This window comes from Lampetra fluviatilis, chromosome 51, assembly GCF_964198595.1.
Source record: "Lampetra fluviatilis chromosome 51, kcLamFluv1.1, whole genome shotgun sequence".
Classification (NCBI taxonomy): Eukaryota; Metazoa; Chordata; class Hyperoartia; order Petromyzontiformes; family Petromyzontidae; genus Lampetra; species Lampetra fluviatilis.
The window spans coordinates 7189193-7206441 of record NC_136325.1 but is presented as its reverse complement, the minus strand read 5'-3'; the positions used below and the strand labels follow the sequence as shown (position 1 = coordinate 7206441).

Sequence of the window (17249 nt, the reverse complement as noted above, 5' to 3'; positions counted from 1 at the left end):
ATAAAATAATACAAATAAAACATAATAAAATCATTCTCACGACGTTTCGGCCACAACGCAAGCAGCCGTCCTCAGGTGGAGAACAGGTCTGAGAACAGGTCTGCCGACTCTGTCTTCTCGACAGACCTGTTCTCCACCTGAGGACGGCTGCTTTTGTTGTGGCCGAAACGTCGTGAGAATTATTTTATTATGTTTTATTTTTATTATTTTATTATTTCCATTCTACGCGACTTTACCGAAAGAACCAAGAAGAAAAAAAATCATGACAGACGTTCGCAAAACGCCCTGAGAACGATTGTTCAAGGTCGCTTTATAAATTTGAATTATTTTTATTAGAACCGCTCTGGACGCACGCACGCACGCACGCACGAGTCTCACCGTCCCTGTGAACTGCGCGTAGACAATCGTCTTCTCTCCTATGAAGATGCTTTCGGGAAGCTGGGGCACCACGGTGGCGACGATGCCGGGCGGAAGAGTCCATTCCAGCTGGGGGTTGTTCAGCGATGGCTGCATTGCGCACTTGAGCATCCTCAGCACCTGCGGCGGACCGAGGAAGAAACCATTTGTAACCGGGGCGTAATGTACTAATAGGGTTTTTCCCCTTTTTTCTGGCAACAAAACTGACACCTTTTGCAAGGAATCATGCTTACATTAACCACAATACTTGCAGTCAAATGCAAACAAAAACAATACTCTGATAATTTATGCATTGTCTTTGAAACTGATTGGTCCACACCAGAGACAGCTTTCTTTGGAGCCTAGTCTCATATGGCGTTCGACCAGATGACGCCAAAAGGCGCACTGGAGGTCTCATGATGACGTGGCGTAATGGCTTAGAGTTACTTACGTTATAATTAATTGCCGAGAATTGCTTGCTTGCACGTACAGCAGAACCACTCTTGACGACGGTGATTGGTTCCACGAAACCGGTCGTCAAGTGATTTGGTCGTTAAGCGAGCATAGGAAATACATTTGTGATGTGAGGGTATATCCGGGTGGTTGACTGATCACACCTCGTTACGATGATTGGCTCTACCGGTCCTGGCCCATAGCCAATGGGGAGAAGTCTAGGGGCGTGGCCCTGACGTAATGGGAAGGTGACATCTGTAAGTAGAGGATTGGTTCTGCTGGCTTTAGCCACAGCCAATGGGGGGACGAGTCAGGGGCGCGGTCCTGGGAACGTACGATGGAGTCTGGAAGATTCCATGGAGGTTAACCAGGACTGGTGAAAAGGTACCACGTGACCCGGGCATTAAAAGGGGTGGAGACGGTCAGATCTGGAACGAACGGAGAACGAGGCCACGCTGGAGTGGGGGTCCAGGCCTGCCACGTGGCAGCAAGAGTCTCTCGCTCCCGTTCACGCTGTCTGTTAGCAGCGTGAAGGAGTAAGACAGGAGTGGAATTTATATGAGCAGTGTTGTGAACGAAAAACAAATAAAGACCCGGATTATATAAGTCACTTCCACGACCTTTTTTTACACATGTTAGATGTTTAATTAGTTCCGATAGCATCGAAAGTTACCCTTTTTAACCTAAAAACATACTTTATAATATTTAAACATTGGATATTAATACATAAAAGATACTAACAACATTAAAACACATGGTATTAAAATAAACATGGTTAATCAATGCCTTAATTACTACTTATTTTACCTACAATAGCCGGTCATTAACAGGGGAATGGTCTTGATTTAAAGCTTTTGTGACTGCAGGGATTCATATTCTTGGTTCTTTCGGTAAAGCCACGTAGAAGGGAAATAATAAAATAAATAAATAACAATAAAATTCTCACGACGTTTCGACTGCGACACAAGCAATCATAAGAAAATTTCAAATTTTCTTGCTGTGGATTTCACACCTGATGATGATTGCTTGTGTTGCAGTCGAAACGTCGTGAGAATTTTATTGTTATATATTTTTATTATTTTATTATTTCCCTTCTACGTGGCTTTACCGAAAGAACCAAGAATAGGGGAATGGTCGGTAAGCGAACACATTGGGCTCTATAGAGGCGCTACACTACTATACACTATATACTACACATTGGGTTCTATTGAGGCCCGTCATTAAGCAATTAGTTGTTAACGGGTGGTCGTTAAGACGGGTTCTACTGTATGTTGAAGCTCAACGTACATACACTCACACAGAGACCCACAGACTCACACAGAGACCCACAGACTCACACAGAGACCCACAGACTCACACAGAGACCCACAGACTCACACAGAGACCCACAGACTCACACAGAGACCCACAGACTCACACAGAGACCCACAGAGACCCACAGAGACCCATAGACTCACACAGAGACCCACAGAGACCCACAGAGACCCATAGACTCACACAGAGACCCATAGTTTATTGTCCTTCCCCGCACCTCCGATTAGCAGGGATGGCTACGTACGGTGCGAAAGAAGTTTAACATACGCACGCGCACGATTGCTGTGCCTCACCTTGGCCTGAAGACGGTCAGAGCTTGTGACAAACTCCGAGAGGCCCTTTCCAACGTGTGCCACCTGCTTGATGAGCTCAGTGGAGACACTCTGGCCAATCCCAAACGCAAAACACCTGCGCACAAAAATACAGCGTCGTCGTCGTCATCAGTAGCAACAACATCAATTAGCCTTCTTCTTGGTTCTTTCGGTAAAGTCACGTAGAAGGGAAATAATAAAATAATAAAAATAAAAACATAATAAAATAATTCTCAAGCAAGCACCCGTCCTCAGGTGAAGAACAGGTCTGTCGGAAAGACAGCGTCTGAAACTGTCTTTCCGACAGACCTGTTCTTCACCTGAGGACGGCTGCTTGCGTTGTGGCCGAAACGTCGTGAGAATTATTTTATGTTTCATTTTAATTATTATTATTTTTATGTTATTATTTCCCTTCTACGTGACTTTATCGAAAGAACCAAGAAGATGAATCCCTGCAGTCACGAAAGCTTTGAATCGAAACATCAATTACATGAAAGTCACTATTAAAAAAACATGCCCATGTTCGCGTTCGTCATCATATACAACAGCGGCAGTGTCAACTACATCAACGTCACGATCGGTGACATCCACAACACTGAAACCATCAAGAACAAGCACAAAGATCTCCCGAAAAACCTTAACAGACTGTTTGGCCAAGTGCCGTTAGCGAGTAGCACCTATGAAGGCCGGCACGGCACACGAGGGGGTGGGTGGCCAACACCACGCCCGGCCGCATTTGCCTCCTTAGTGGCGACGATTACACACCTCACCAGGTACTCATTTGAGGCCGAGTCGACCTAGGGGAGGCCCAAGACCCGTTCAGACAATCGTCACCGGTGTCGACCCGTGTTTTCTCCGGTTACCAAGAGCCTTAATTTCGGACACAACACTATTATTATACTATTATTCTTAGGCCCAGACGCGTTCCTGGTAAACCCCGTCGTCATAAACCGTTTCGTCGTAGAATGGGACCCCCTATTCTCCCATCGACAGTGTAAACGGGAGAAACATCAGTTGCTATTGCGTTTTTTTTTCTCCCTTTTATCGGCCGTATTTAGCGGGGTTCAAGAGGTACAAATCCACACAATTTTTTTTTTAAATAATAACAACAGTGCACACGTCAATCGCGTCGGGAAACGAGACCGACTCTGCTCAGATGCGTTCCGGAGTCGTGTTTAATTTTGTTGTCCTTCCTTCGCACCACCGATTAGCACGGTTGCCTACGTACGGTGCGAAAGAAGTTCTATGTACGTACGTACATACATGCATACAAACACACACACACACGTGTCGGGAAGACCCATCCAAAATACAATTTCTGTGTCGTAAATCGATCCATGGTGGTGGCCATTACACGTAATCGTCGTAAAACCGTAGAGACCGCCTGAAATTCATTTCGGGAACATCACATCATTGGATGACGCGCGGTCGATCACCTGTGGTCCATGGAGTGATGTTTCACCGTCTGGATAACGCCCTGCGTGTTGTCGACCATGCCGTCCGTCAGCAAGAACAGCTGCAATTGCACAAGGCAAGGGAAGCTCACGACTCGCGTTCACGGCGGCGGTGGACGAACTGCGACGTAGAGTTCACCGCCGGATGGAAAAATCTCGTTCATGAATCAAAGGTGGTGGGGGGGGGTTTGTTTGCCAGTAAAGGTAGAACGAGTGTAACCCCTGGACAATTCATAATGAAGGTTTTTTGGGCTTGGATCACGTAAGTATAAACCCGCCACCAGCGGACACAGCCAACCTGCGAGGGTTTGTCACGGAAACAAAATGTGCCAATTAAGTTACTAGTTCGGCAAACCGGTGTGTTAAGAGAATAAACTCACAACTTTACAATTTGAGTACGAAGTTTCGCTGGTAATTACATCTAGCATCATCGGGAGATTTTTCCAGAATCGGCTGTGTGGGGTGGTGGCGGGTCAACGACACCTTATACTTACGCGATCTAACCCAAAAAGCCTTTATTATTTAGAATATCAGCCGCGAAAGCCTACGTGTCAAACTAACAAGTCTGTTTTTTTAACGCCATCCAAATAAGTTTGTGAGTGTTATGCCTGTCCTGTAAACATTAAGTGATTATAAATATTATACTAACACCTGCAGCACCACCACCACAAACTAGACAAAAATTATCATCTCCATCGACTGCCCATATGCAGGAGCGGCGTGCGTGAGTGCACGAAACACGAAAACTTGATTGAACAAAACCTGAAAAGGGAACAAAGCACGGAGAGAGAGGGAATGAAGAGCACGTGGATTACAGAACAGACGCAGGGTAATGCCACTATTCAAGCTTTTAAAATAAAAGTAGGCAGCCTTGGGGCAGGACACATCGGAAGAAGGGATGACAGGCCTATGGTTAAAAATAATTACGGAATGGCACGCGCAAGAATGGAAGACGTCACTGAATGAATTGACCATGGCTGACGATGATGATGATGATCGTGACGTTGACAAAGGCTGCAGGGCCAGGAGATATCACTAATCCGGTGGAGGCTACTGGGTCCTGAGGGATTTGGAAGTTCTCACTTAAACTAAACAAACACATTCCTGCGGAGGGAGCTGTTAAGAACGTTTGGTTGCTCGGTCAATGGCCAGGGTCAACGGCGGCGTGGTGTATTCCGAAAATATGCCTGACTGTGAGGGCGGGCACAAGCCGGCGTGAGTAGGTTAAACGTTGAGTTTTATAAGGGCACCACGGGGTGACCAGCCCCTCCCCACCCAGCCCCACCCCTCCCCACCCTGCCCCACTCCTCCCCACCCAGCCCCACCCCTCCCCACCCCTCCCCACCCAGCCCCTCCCCACCCCTCCCCACCCAGCCCCTCCCTGCACGACGGACACAATAATCCCCTGTGGGCTGGTGGAACCAGTGGGTTCCTACCAGTAAAATATCTTTAATTATACCAGGTAAGTTCCACTCAGCTACATAGTTGTTTTTCAGAAGCTACCTGGCCACAAATAATAGCTCAACGTAATGGCTTATCATGTGGAAATGTATCGCAGCCAAACATTCTAAACGCACGGCGATTCTAAATATCGACGGGTAAAAAACAGAAGGACCCGGAGAAAAATCCACGCGACCACGGGGAGAGAGACATGCAAACTCCAAGTATAAAGCAGGTGTCAGGGTCGGGATCGAAACCCACGAGATAATTAACATCCCGCCCGGGAAAACCAGGACAGGTAGCAAACCCCTCCCCCCCCCCCCAAGCTCTCACGCGTACCTTGCGGGGGTGCTGTGGCTTGCAGGGCTGCTTGCAGATGTCCACTAGAGGGCCCATGATGTTCGTGCCGCCCATATCGGCGTCCATGCCGCACACGTGCTTTAGAGCGGTGTCCATTGTCTGCTGGTCGTAGGGCATGCTCTCGCTGGGAAACGTTTGGTGCGGAAGTTTAGGTTGCGCGCCCTCTGCGCCGTTCCGTTCACTTTCTGATAGTGTGTCGTCTTTGAGCTGTGTACGCCTTTTGGCGTCCTCTGGTCTAGCACCAATTGAGACGAGGCTCAATAGAAAGCTGTCTCTGGTGTGGACCAATCAGTTTCAAGGACAATGCATATATTTTTGTTTGCAAGGGAGCGTGGTGATTTACAGCCAACGTAAGTTGAGCGTGGACAATTAGACCCAAGCCGAAATATAACATATAAAAATGTATGTTTAAAAAGACATATTTTTGATAGAATATAGTATTGTCATCAGTATGACATAAGTATACCGAGTTTGCAGTCGATACCACATTGGAAAGTGGGTTAAAATTGAGTTGCAAGATTTGAGGATACGACAACGACAACAACAACAGAGCGAGTTAAATAAACACGTGTAAAAAGGCTTCCTCTGGTGTAGGCATATCAGTATCAAGGACAACGCACATATTATTATCAGAGCATGCCTTCATGTTCACCACAAATACTTGTGGTTAATGCAAATTTGATTCCTTTGAACATGTTAACACCTCCTGTTTGATTGTTAGAAAGGGTAAAACTTATTCTTATTGTTCATCACTGATTTATACCAGCCGACAGCGGCTTTGCTCTCCAACACAACCGGTTTGTTGCAGAGCAACGAATTGGCACGTTCTGTTTTCGTGACAAACCTTACTAATTGGCTGTGCCGGGTGGTGGCAGATTTAATGACACATTCACATATATATATTTACGCGATCTAACCCAAAAAACCTGTATTATGGATGATATTGATCGCAAAAGCCTACTATGTGCTAACCCTATACAGCCGGGTGGACAGAGGCGGTGTGGGGGAATGATTTTTAAAAGACGTGCCCCTCTTGCTTCAAACTTCCGTGCCAGGAGATCAAATCAAACCGGCGACCTCCAGATTCCTAGTCCAGCACACTGACAATCACCTTGTCCTCAATCAGGGGTGGCGAACGTCCGGCCCGCGGGCCTTATGAGGCCCACTAAATCATTTGATGTGGCCCTGCAAACGCAACCGCAGGCGGGACTCGAAATTCAATAAATCTCGGAGCAAAAACCTGGAAAAGCAGCTGCGAGTAGCAGCATCATCAATACCAGCTAACATCACACGCCTCATCAAAGAGAAGCAGTTCCAGCCATCGCATTAGGGGCGAGTTAATTCAATGTTTGACCAAATAAAACAGGCAAATTTTTAAGTTGATAATTTTGTATGGCCCACGAATGATGTTATAAATATCCAAATGGCCCTTGGCGAAAAAAAGCTTACCTAACCCCTGTCCTAAATTATCTCCTTGAAAGGGGGTGGGTGGGGGGGGGTCACGGAACTTACGTGTAAAGGGATCTAAATCGGCTGCCGAAGCTGTAGATGTTGAACAGGCAGCCGAGAGACAAACTCTTTAAGAGCAGAATGAGCGTTTCCTGCAAACACAACGGCAAAACACAAACTCAGCCACTCGCGTTCACATCACCTCGCACATTTGGAGTCTCGCGCCGTTCTCCGAGTGTTACACGTACGCCCAACTCCTGTCGCACCGCGCATCGCCAAACGTACTCACGTGACTTTATCGAAAAACCTAAGAGTATGAATCCTTGCAGTCACGAAAGCTTCAAATCTGGAGTTATATTATTGGTTCTTTCGGTAAAGTCACGTAGAAGGGAAAATGATATCGGAACACAAGCAATCATCACCCACGACCTCCTGCATACCAGGCGAGGTAGTATACACACGTGGACCTGACCATGTTGATGAGGAGTGTTCGTGGTACCTTGGCATTCATGATTGGGTTGTTGTTCATACTGCCGGAGCAGTCTATGATGAAAATGAACTCCCCATGTTCGGCGGTTGACACTTCCATCTCCTCCATTTCACCCGGGTAGAAGTTCAGCATAGCCACGGTGTCCGCCAGGAATGAGACCTCTGAAAAAGAGACAGCGTGGCGAAATCATGAAGCAGCGGCATCAGGAGCGGCATCAACGTCACACAAGGTCGCGCTACAGCACAACAAAGCACAGCGCGATCGCGGATGGCGGACGTTGACTGCCGTTAGTGCCACCATTCAGGCAGCGTCCCAAAGCTCCCGTAAACAGCAACGGATAGATTTCGATTTAAAGCTTTCGTGACTGCAGGGATTCATCTTCTTGGTTCTTTCGGTAAAGTCACGTAGAAGGGAAATAATAAAATAATAAACATAAAACATTATAAAATAATTCTCACGACGTTTCAGCCACAACGCAAGCTGCCGTCCTCAGGTGAAGAACAGGTCTGTCTTTCCGACAGACCTGTTCTTCACCTGAGGACGGCTACTTGCGTTGTGGCCGAAACGTCGTGAGAATTATTTTTTCTATGTTTTATTTTTATTATGTTATTATTTCCCTTCTACGTGACTTTACCGAAAGAACCAAGAAACAACGACGGATAAACGAGAAGCGCACGGCAAGACGCCGGACGGCTATCGGATTAATTTCCCGGATACGCGAAGGAAGATCTCTACAAACTCACGACGTTTTTATTTTTATTTTATTGTTATTTTAATTTTTTCACCTACGTGACTTTACCGAAAAAAAACCTAAGAGTATGGATCCTTGCAGTCACGAAAGCTTCAAATCGAGAATAAGATCTCTACAGTCTTGCCGCCCACGACAGATGCCGGTTAATAAAAGCATTCCGGATGGCAAAAAGTGCCGGACATCGGAGCTTTTCCTGTACTGCCACCGGCACCCTCAACGCATTCCCCCGACTCACACGCACGCTCACCCGTCGCTGGGAGTCCAGGCTCGATGAGCGCAAACGGTTGATGTTTCTGCTCATAGTAAATCAGCACCTCGATGTCCTGATCAAACTTGAAGTCTCCTTCGAGGGACACCTGTTGGGAGTAACAGGCCAGAAAAAAGGGGAGAAACCCGATTGTTATACGTCGCAAGAGTTGGATTGAAAACGGTGGGAGCGGCTGCCTCGGCATATCATCATCATCGCACGAGGCGGGATTCGGGATGCTGATGGATGCTTCCAGACGCTACCCATGCCCCGCACAGTCTTGTCTTTGTTCGGTCTGCGTTGGCATCTCGCGGTGTTTTCGCGGACTGTGGTTTAACCCATATTACTTATTGTCACGCGAATTTTCAATAACGCGGCGTTCTTCGGGAACGCAACTACCACAGCGCTATAGAAGAATGTACCGTATTTGCGAGGCTGCAATATTGCGTTTTACCAGCAAGCCAAAACCTAAAGATAACCCAACGGTGGGGGGGGGGGGGGTGGTAACCGTTGAAAGCGGTGGGAAGCACCTGGGCCGAGGCTCTGTCAGACTCGGCGAACGCCGCAGGCCCCAGAAGGCCGCTGGGAGAGGAGACGTCACGGATCCCCCCGGGGTTCTCGGCCGTGAGCGTGAACGACAGGGTGTAGGGCACGTCCTGGGACGGCGCCAGGTACGACACTCGGTCCGCCATGCCTAGGGGCAACAAAGCAGAGGGTGCGACATCGAGTGACCGTTTCAACAAGTCTCCACGACCGACGTGGGTTTGGGTTAGAACGCGTAAATGTCGGTGCCTGTCGTTAAACCCGCCGCCACGTAAACGAAAACGTGCCGATTCGCACACCGGTTGAGTGTTGGGAGAGTAAACCCACTACTGTGACACTTCGCCGGTAATTACAACAACCAGCAGCGTCATCATCAGGCGAGACAACCAGAGCTGTGGAAAAATCCTCCTGTTTCGGTCTTAAATAAATGGATAATATTGGTCCGTGAAAGCCTAGTATGTGCCTGCGCAGCGCGACTCACGACCTCCTCTTGATGCCAAGATCCAGGATGGTCATGTCTATGCGCCGCTTCTCGGTGGCAGCCCCAACAGTCTGGAACGCCATCACCCCTCTGCACATTCGCAGCATCACCTCAATCGCCTCCTTCAAGAGACACTTAAAAACTCACCTCTACAATCACGGCACTTTCGAGCGACTCTGAGCTTGGCTCCGCGCCTCTGAGTTGCGGCCGTTACGTACTTTTTATTAAACGGTTCAAGGAAGCCTTCGAGTTTTGTTTCACTTCAAACCAGGCGAGAGGTCAACATACCAACGACAGACTCACTCCCAAGAGCGACCCGACGAAAAACACGAAACGTATCGCCCTCATAATATAAAGGTGCAGCCCCTGCAACTGCTTGCTTACGGCACTGCTGGCAGAAGGGCCGTCCCACTAGAGGGAGCCCTGGAGGCCCTCCACTCTCCCACGACAGCCAGACACGATAGAAGAGGTGGCGGGGTGGGGGGTAACCCCACCACGCGTCCCGCCCATCGACTGCGGTGTACCCCACTCTGCATTGCTTGGAGGATAACAGGCCTGGCAATTCAAGAAGCTTGCGACGTTGCTTCGAGTGCCGTGCCAGAGGGAGCGGCTCGACCCAGCGGGCCTCCAGATTGCAAGCCCAGCCTGCATTTTTCAAATCCTTTATATTAAGTTCATTTGCTTGCGCGCTTACGACCGTGCAAATCACTTCCCGTGATCCAATCGAGCTGACATTTTGCACACAGACTCGTTGTGCGTGACAATTTATTTTCGTGAAAAAAATTTTCCATAACTTTACACTTTTTAGGAAAATGTTTTTATATTTAATTACCAATTGCTTAATGGTGGCAGGCAATCATCTGACCCATAGGTGGCAGCCATCTCAAGCCAGAGGACGAGAGGACTCTAGCCGCCACGCATATAAAGGATTTATAGTGAAAAACTTTGTTTTTACGGGTTAATTTTTATCCCGCGAGAATCCTTTAAGGTTTCAGGTCTTTTTTCCCCCCGAACGGTTTGTTTTGCACGTGGGAGGACAAAGAAGGGAGCGCGTCGAGAGAAAATCGACGAACAAGAGGGGAAAACGCGTAAAAAAGTTTGCGCAGATGCGTTTACAATTTGTTTCATGCATTTGTCATTTCCCGGTCACTTTAAAGCGCAATGGCTTTTGGGAGCTTCACAATTTTATCGTGATCCATCAACCTCTGGCTGCAAAGTGACAAATTAAAGGGCAAGCTTGATTTGAAGCTTTCGTGACTGCAGGAATCAATACTCTCTGGTTCTTTCGTTAAAGTCACGTGGGTAGAAAAAATTAAATAAAATAAAACACGACGTTTCGGTGGCAACACAAGCGGCAGTCTTTTTTTTTGTTTCTCACCTGAAGACGGCCGCTTGTGTTGCGACCGAAACCGTCGTGTTCTCCATCTACGCGACTTTACCGAAAGAACCGGAGAGTATAAATTAAAGGGCACTCCGTTAAAACTTTGTAGACACGTGCCTAGGCCGTGTCGTCTCGGGCTGTGTGACACAAGTTTGAAGTTTTAGTAAATTGGGGGAAAAAAAAATACGGACTAAAGACGTTCTGTTGCAATGCTGCAGCGCCATCTCCCGCTTCATTGTTGTGTAATGTGAGGTTATATCCGGGTCGTTGACGGATTACAACTCGTCACGACGATTGGCTCTGCCGGTCCTGGTCCATAGCCAATGGGGGGAAGCCTAGGGGCGTGGCCCTGACGTAATGGCAAGGTGACAGCTGTAAGTAGAGGATTGGTTCTGCTGGCTTTGGCCACAGCCAATGGGGAGACGAGTCAGGGGCGTGGTCCTGGGAGCTTACGAGGGAGCCTGGAATATTCCACGGAGGCTAACGAGGATTGGCGGAAACGTACCACGTGACCCGGGTATTAAATAGGGGTGGAGCCGAACAACACGTGGTCAGAACGGGAACGAACGGAGGAAGGGGCCACGTGGGAGCGGGGCTCCAAGTTGCCACGTGGCAGTGTGTCTCTCTCTCTATCTGTCCCTCTCACGCTGCCTGTCAGCAGTGTGTAGGAGAGCTGTAATGAAAAGTTAATAAAAGACCGGATTCCAGAAGTCGCCTCAACGACCTTTATTACAGTTGTACGACATCACGGTGTCGGAGTGCCGTAAAGATCAGAAGCCAGCTCCAGCCCTCTCTGCGAATGGCGACTAGCTGTGCGCGCGCTCTCCTACTTCCGTGCGGCCGCTGACGTGGACGCAGAGCGACACACAAACTAAAATTTCACATTCACGTAGTTCACGCTAGATAACCGCTCCAGGAGCAGTCGAGCATATCATCCTGGCGCGGAGCATCTGGGGGCGTTGCGTCGTTACGCGTTGTACGGTCCGTGCTGTATAACCCACAGCCTGACAACTGCCGGATAGTGTTTTTTAAATCGTCCATTCACGCGTCGTCACGTGCCCGCTATCTTGCCGCCATGGTCCGCGTGCGGTGGATGCGACTTAGGGCAGGCGACGATGCTCCGTCGGGTGACGAACAAAACGTGCGTGTACCCTGCAGCGAGTAGCGAGGGTTGAGCACGGTGGGCAGACAGAAGCGAACGGCGCCGTCGGGCTCCACTCCGAGCTCCGAGACAAACTCCAGCGACAGCTCCGCCTCTTCGCCGGCGCCGAGGTTACCCAGCATGCAGTGGAAGACTTCCCCGCACTCCTTCGACAGCCTGAACGCCCGGCGCCCCATGGCGATGGCGTCGTCGTATTCATCTTCGGCCTGAAATAAAGCGGTCACTCGCACATTCGCTCGTTCGGGGCGTTCCCGCTCCTCGCCTTAACAACTCACCTCGCTGTTCTCCAGCTCAGCCCACGACTGCACCCCCCCCCCCCCTCCTGAATCTATCCCTCATCACCAGCACCAGCACCACCACCGCGTTCTGGTGAGGGTTGTGGCGGCAGTATGTCGAGTAGGGTGGTCCAGTCATAATCAACGTTTTTGGGTTTAGATCGCGTCATTTATAAATGTGTCGTAACCCTCCACCACACGACACGGCCAATCAGTAAAAAAGTGTCACGTTGACAAAAAGACAAATAGTTCACGAGGGGGTGGGTGGCCAGCGCCACGCCCGGCCACCTTTGTCTCCCCAGTCACGATGTTTTTACACACCGCACCAGGTAAGCATTTGAGGCGGAGTCCACCTAGGGGAGGCCCAGGACCGGTTCAAATAACCGTCACTGGTGTTGGCCGTGGGCGCGAATCGAACTCGGGATTGCTGGGTTCGTAGCGCAGCGCGCTAACCGCTACACCAACAACAAACGCCATTCGCCACTAAGGTGGTGGTGACGTCACCACAACGCTTGTGCCAGGCTATGTGCACCTTGAGGCCACGTGAAGTGTCGAACGCCCGCTGGCAGGAGGTCACGGGGCAGACCCTGATGCCACAGGTCGACTGACACCACCGCTCCCTACACACACACGCTTGCGCGAACGCACCTCAATTTTTTCCTTCAGCGCCGCGCTCATCTCTCTGTCGGCGATGCGTGCACGGAACGCGTGCACGGCCGAGTCGTCGTCAAGAGGGAAGAAGAAGGAGGGCTCGATGGGGAAGGCTTCATCGTTGCGGTAGACCATGGAGGCCTTCACGTCGGCAACGAAGCCCCGCACCAACACCTTCACTGCGATGCTTTTCAGCGGCACCACTGGGGCAGGAGACCGTGTGGGGTAGTAAAAAAGTTAAAGTAAAAAAAACAAAAACACCCAAAACCTCGGCGGACTCATCGCCAGCAGAACCGTCACGGTCGGCAACAAGTACGTACGTAATCTATGGTGACCTTTTTTTGCTAGTACTTACGAACTTTCAGCAATATCAACAAACCCCTGGTCCGTATGTCCAGGTGCCCGTTCAGACGAAGAGTCGTAAGTTCAACCGCCGCGCAATAGATGACGGTGGTGACATCTACATCTGCAGAACGTGATGAAGCGGTGGCATCTACATCTACTGGCGATTATAAAACTTTTAAAGCCATTCCCCGTGTTTAGCGCACGTGCCGTACAGCATGTTTAGAATTAACAGGAGTAAAGTTAGACTTACGAACAAATCAACTTACGAACGGGACCTCTGGAACCTAACTCGTTGATAAGCAGAGGAGTCCCTGCATCAAAAAACGATGAAAAAATAAGAAGAGGTTTTACCCCTTTTGGCGTTCTCTGTGCTGACACTGTGAGACTAGGCCATAAAAAAGAATGTCTCTGGTTTAGGCCAATCAGTTTCAAAGACAGTGCGTATATTATCAAAGCGTGTTTGTTTGTATGTTTTACCACAAGTATGTTTAAATAGCATCTATTTGGTGTTTGAACATCTTAAAACCTCTTCTTGGTTCTTTCGGTAAAGTCACGTAGAAGGGAAATAATAAAATAATAAAAATTAAACATAATAAAATAATTCTCACGACGTTTCGGCCACAACGCAAGCAGCCGTCCTCAGGTGGAGAACAGGTCTTAGAGTCGCGGCAAGACCTGTTCTCCACCTGAGGACGGCTGCTTGCATTGCGGCCGAAACGTCGTGAGAATTATTTTATTATGTTTTATTTTTATTATTTTATTATTTCCCTTCTACGTGACTTTAACCGAAAAAACCAAGAAGATGAATCCCTGCAGTCACGAAAGCTTTAAATCGAAATCTTAAAACCTCCTGTTTAATGCCAGAAAGGGTAAAAGCGATCGTTATTTTTTTCCATCAGGTATGTAATGTGCGTTCATCGAACTACTTTTGCACTGCACGTAGCCAACCGTGCCCATCGGGAGGTGCGGGAAATACGGCAAGACCCCGTTAAGCGCTCCAGCAGACGCGTTCCCGTAAAGTGCCGCGTCAATCGTTCAAGCGAAAACAAATCTCCCCCATCAATAATGCAACGATGAGGTTTGGCGACACAGAATGTACAACTACGCACACGCAGTTAAGACAGCGGGACAAATCGCGGTGGGTACGCCGCCGCGTTGCTCACTCACAATTATCACCGTCGCCAACGTACCCGAGACAACTTGCAGTTGCCAACGCAAAGTACGTATATGGAGAGATAGCATCTTACTACTCAAAAGCACAAGTGGGGGAATTACGCCCCATTTGCTAAAGTGCGTGACGGCTGTTTCGATGAGATCGCAAGCTGCTCACACGGCTCACCTTTCCGCGAGGACGCATGGTGATAGACGAGGCCACCTTCCATCCCGTCAGCCAAGACGTCCCGATCAGTGCAATATCAGCCTCCTAGTTGCACACTAAGAGAGAATACACACACGAATCAGGCGCAATGCCCGTCTTGACTTTGTTGTACACCGATCTGCATGGTCACTCTTGTGCGGTGACGTCACATAAGAGAGAAGGTTCAGGTGTTAGGATTTTTTTTAAAATAATGGCAATAAGTTACACCTGGTACTCCAGATTTAAAACGAATTTCTTTAGAACTGATTTTTGTGTTCAGTTTGTTGTCGTTCCCCCCCCCACGCCCCTCATATTATGGCGATTGGCTACGTACGGTGCGAAAGAAGTTCCACATACATACATCAGAATGTTTATTTATCCTGTAGGAATCCGATGAGCGAGGTAGCTCTTTTTCACAGATGTCCACTAGTTCACATACGGCTATCCAGGACGCTTGGCTAGGCACGATGGGTCATGACACCTGGAGGCACATTTGAAATGTCCCTATTGATTGCTATAGCAACTACCACTCAATAAGCCCGAAATAAATTTGAAGGTGAAATGCGTTGGTATCACCTACACGTGTCGAAGGGGGGACAACCCCACTTGGAATGTACCCGATCCTGTCAGACATCGCGAGCGAAGAAGTGAGTAACCACAGTGCGTGAATCGCAGGCACTGTCGAGGCAATTTGCATCAACGCCCATTACTGCTCTCTACTTTCCCATCTTTGTGAAGAATGGTCAGCTGACACTCACTGCCCGCACGGCACAAGGAGGGCCCCTTTATCCAACATTGGGGCTGACAAACGGGCTGTACCTGCAGGCTGTGCTTATCAACTGGGATGAGTTCAGCCACGGTCTCAGTGACTTTAGGCGGATTCACGGATGCCAATAAAACGGACCGACAGAGAGTTGGGTAAGGCGAGTTGATAAGTTTAGCAAGCCTCAAAATGCAGCACTAACCCAGTGCACAGGCACTGTTCAGCTGGAGGAGTGTGTAGTCGTGTCCAGCGCTGTTTGTCAATCTGTGATGATAAACCACAGTTTGTCATAAAAAATGACATCACCAGTGCAAAGCACAGGCCTAAAAAGCCCCAAAAGCCGAGCAAAACACAGCACGATTGATGGTGCAATAGATAATAGTTTCTACGTTTCTTCAATTGAGCAAAGTTATAAAAAACTGTGAATTGACACAGGGCTGTTGTATATCCAAAGCAGAATATGGTTGCCAGTTTACGAACTTCCCCGCGCAAGAAATGCAGCTTGACGCGGACGCCGAGGTCTTAAATAATGAGAAAACGTATGGCTCTTCAGGTCAGTTAGTTCCACGGAGAGTAGCAATTCCTGTTGTGCATTTACAATGTTCTGAGTGCTCAAGACTCATGGGCCAAGGGGCCGAGGTTACGGTGATCGTAAATTTGTATTAAGTCCCAAGCTAAACCCTGAATATGGTTTTAGGACCACATCGGTGTTTGACGTTCCCGTTTATTTTCTTTAAAAATTGCCCCCCCCCCCTTCACGTCATCATGTGCCGAAAATGCAAATCTGTACTTAAGTAGGCCCTGCAACAGCGGCCGTAAGAAGCCAAGGGAGGGCGTTGCTGCCATACGCCTGTCCCCATGCAAACACGGGGGCTCTCATAGTTCAACTCTTTTTGAAGATTTATGCAAATCCCCCACCCCCCCAGCAAAAAAATAATGAAATAAATAATCCGTTTGATTGATTTTTGTTCACGTCTAAAATATTATCATTAATGTTGTCATATTTGTTTTAATATAGACAGAATATCCCCAAAATTTGTTTTATGTGGGGGTACTGCACAAATCTTGTACAGGAGTGCGTGGGTTCGATCCTGACCCGTGTCTATTTGGAGTTTGCGTGTCTCTCTCCCCGTGGTCGCGTGGATTTAGATTCAACATGCGTTTAGATTATTTGCTTACAACTTAAAATTCCCACATGATAAGCCACTTCCACGAGTTATTACGTGTGGCCAGATCGCCTCTGAAAAAATAGCTATATAGCTCGATGGGATTTACTTGCTAAATAAAAGTTAGTTTAAAAACACTCATTTAAGTATTTGCTGTGACTGCCAAAAAGTGAATATCTGGCTGTTTTGGCCGACAAGGCTTCAGAAATTATTGCATCTGTGAGAGACCGGATGCATTCCAAGTGATTTGGTCACAGGCCATGTGACCTGCAATGCGACCTGATGTCATCAGATGCAAATAGAACAAGGGAGGCACCAATAAAATGTGGGTTAATTTTCTGCGCCAAAGCCTTCTGCAAAGCCCTTGGGCATTACTACGAAGCCAAGCACAAAATTCGGCCCAAAAGTCGGGACGGAGCGAACATCCAGTTCCTATATATCTCCGCTCGGTACTTTACAG

At 48.4% G+C, this 17249-nt stretch overlaps 1 protein-coding gene across 2 annotated transcripts in view; it reads right to left on the bottom strand.

Moving 5' to 3' along the window:
• The window catches only part of LOC144948897 (von Willebrand factor A domain-containing protein 5A-like), a 38023-nt gene that overhangs the window by 15829 nt on the left and 4945 nt on the right, over window positions 1-17249 (bottom strand). For both annotated transcript variants that reach the window (XM_078878607.1, XM_078878608.1), the window contains exons 2-12: window positions 14843-14937; window positions 13156-13361; window positions 12222-12438; window positions 9196-9359; window positions 8666-8774; window positions 7677-7828; window positions 7241-7329; window positions 5708-5852; window positions 3911-3990; window positions 2457-2571; window positions 379-537 (exon numbers count right to left, since the gene is read on the bottom strand). In XM_078878607.1, the coding sequence (XP_078734733.1) occupies window positions 379-537; window positions 2457-2571; window positions 3911-3990; window positions 5708-5852; window positions 7241-7329; window positions 7677-7828; window positions 8666-8774; window positions 9196-9359; window positions 12222-12438; window positions 13156-13361; window positions 14843-14885 (1479 nt within the window). In that variant the 5' untranslated portion in view covers window positions 14886-14937. The remainder of the gene's footprint in view (window positions 1-378; window positions 538-2456; window positions 2572-3910; window positions 3991-5707; window positions 5853-7240; window positions 7330-7676; window positions 7829-8665; window positions 8775-9195; window positions 9360-12221; window positions 12439-13155; window positions 13362-14842; window positions 14938-17249) is intronic.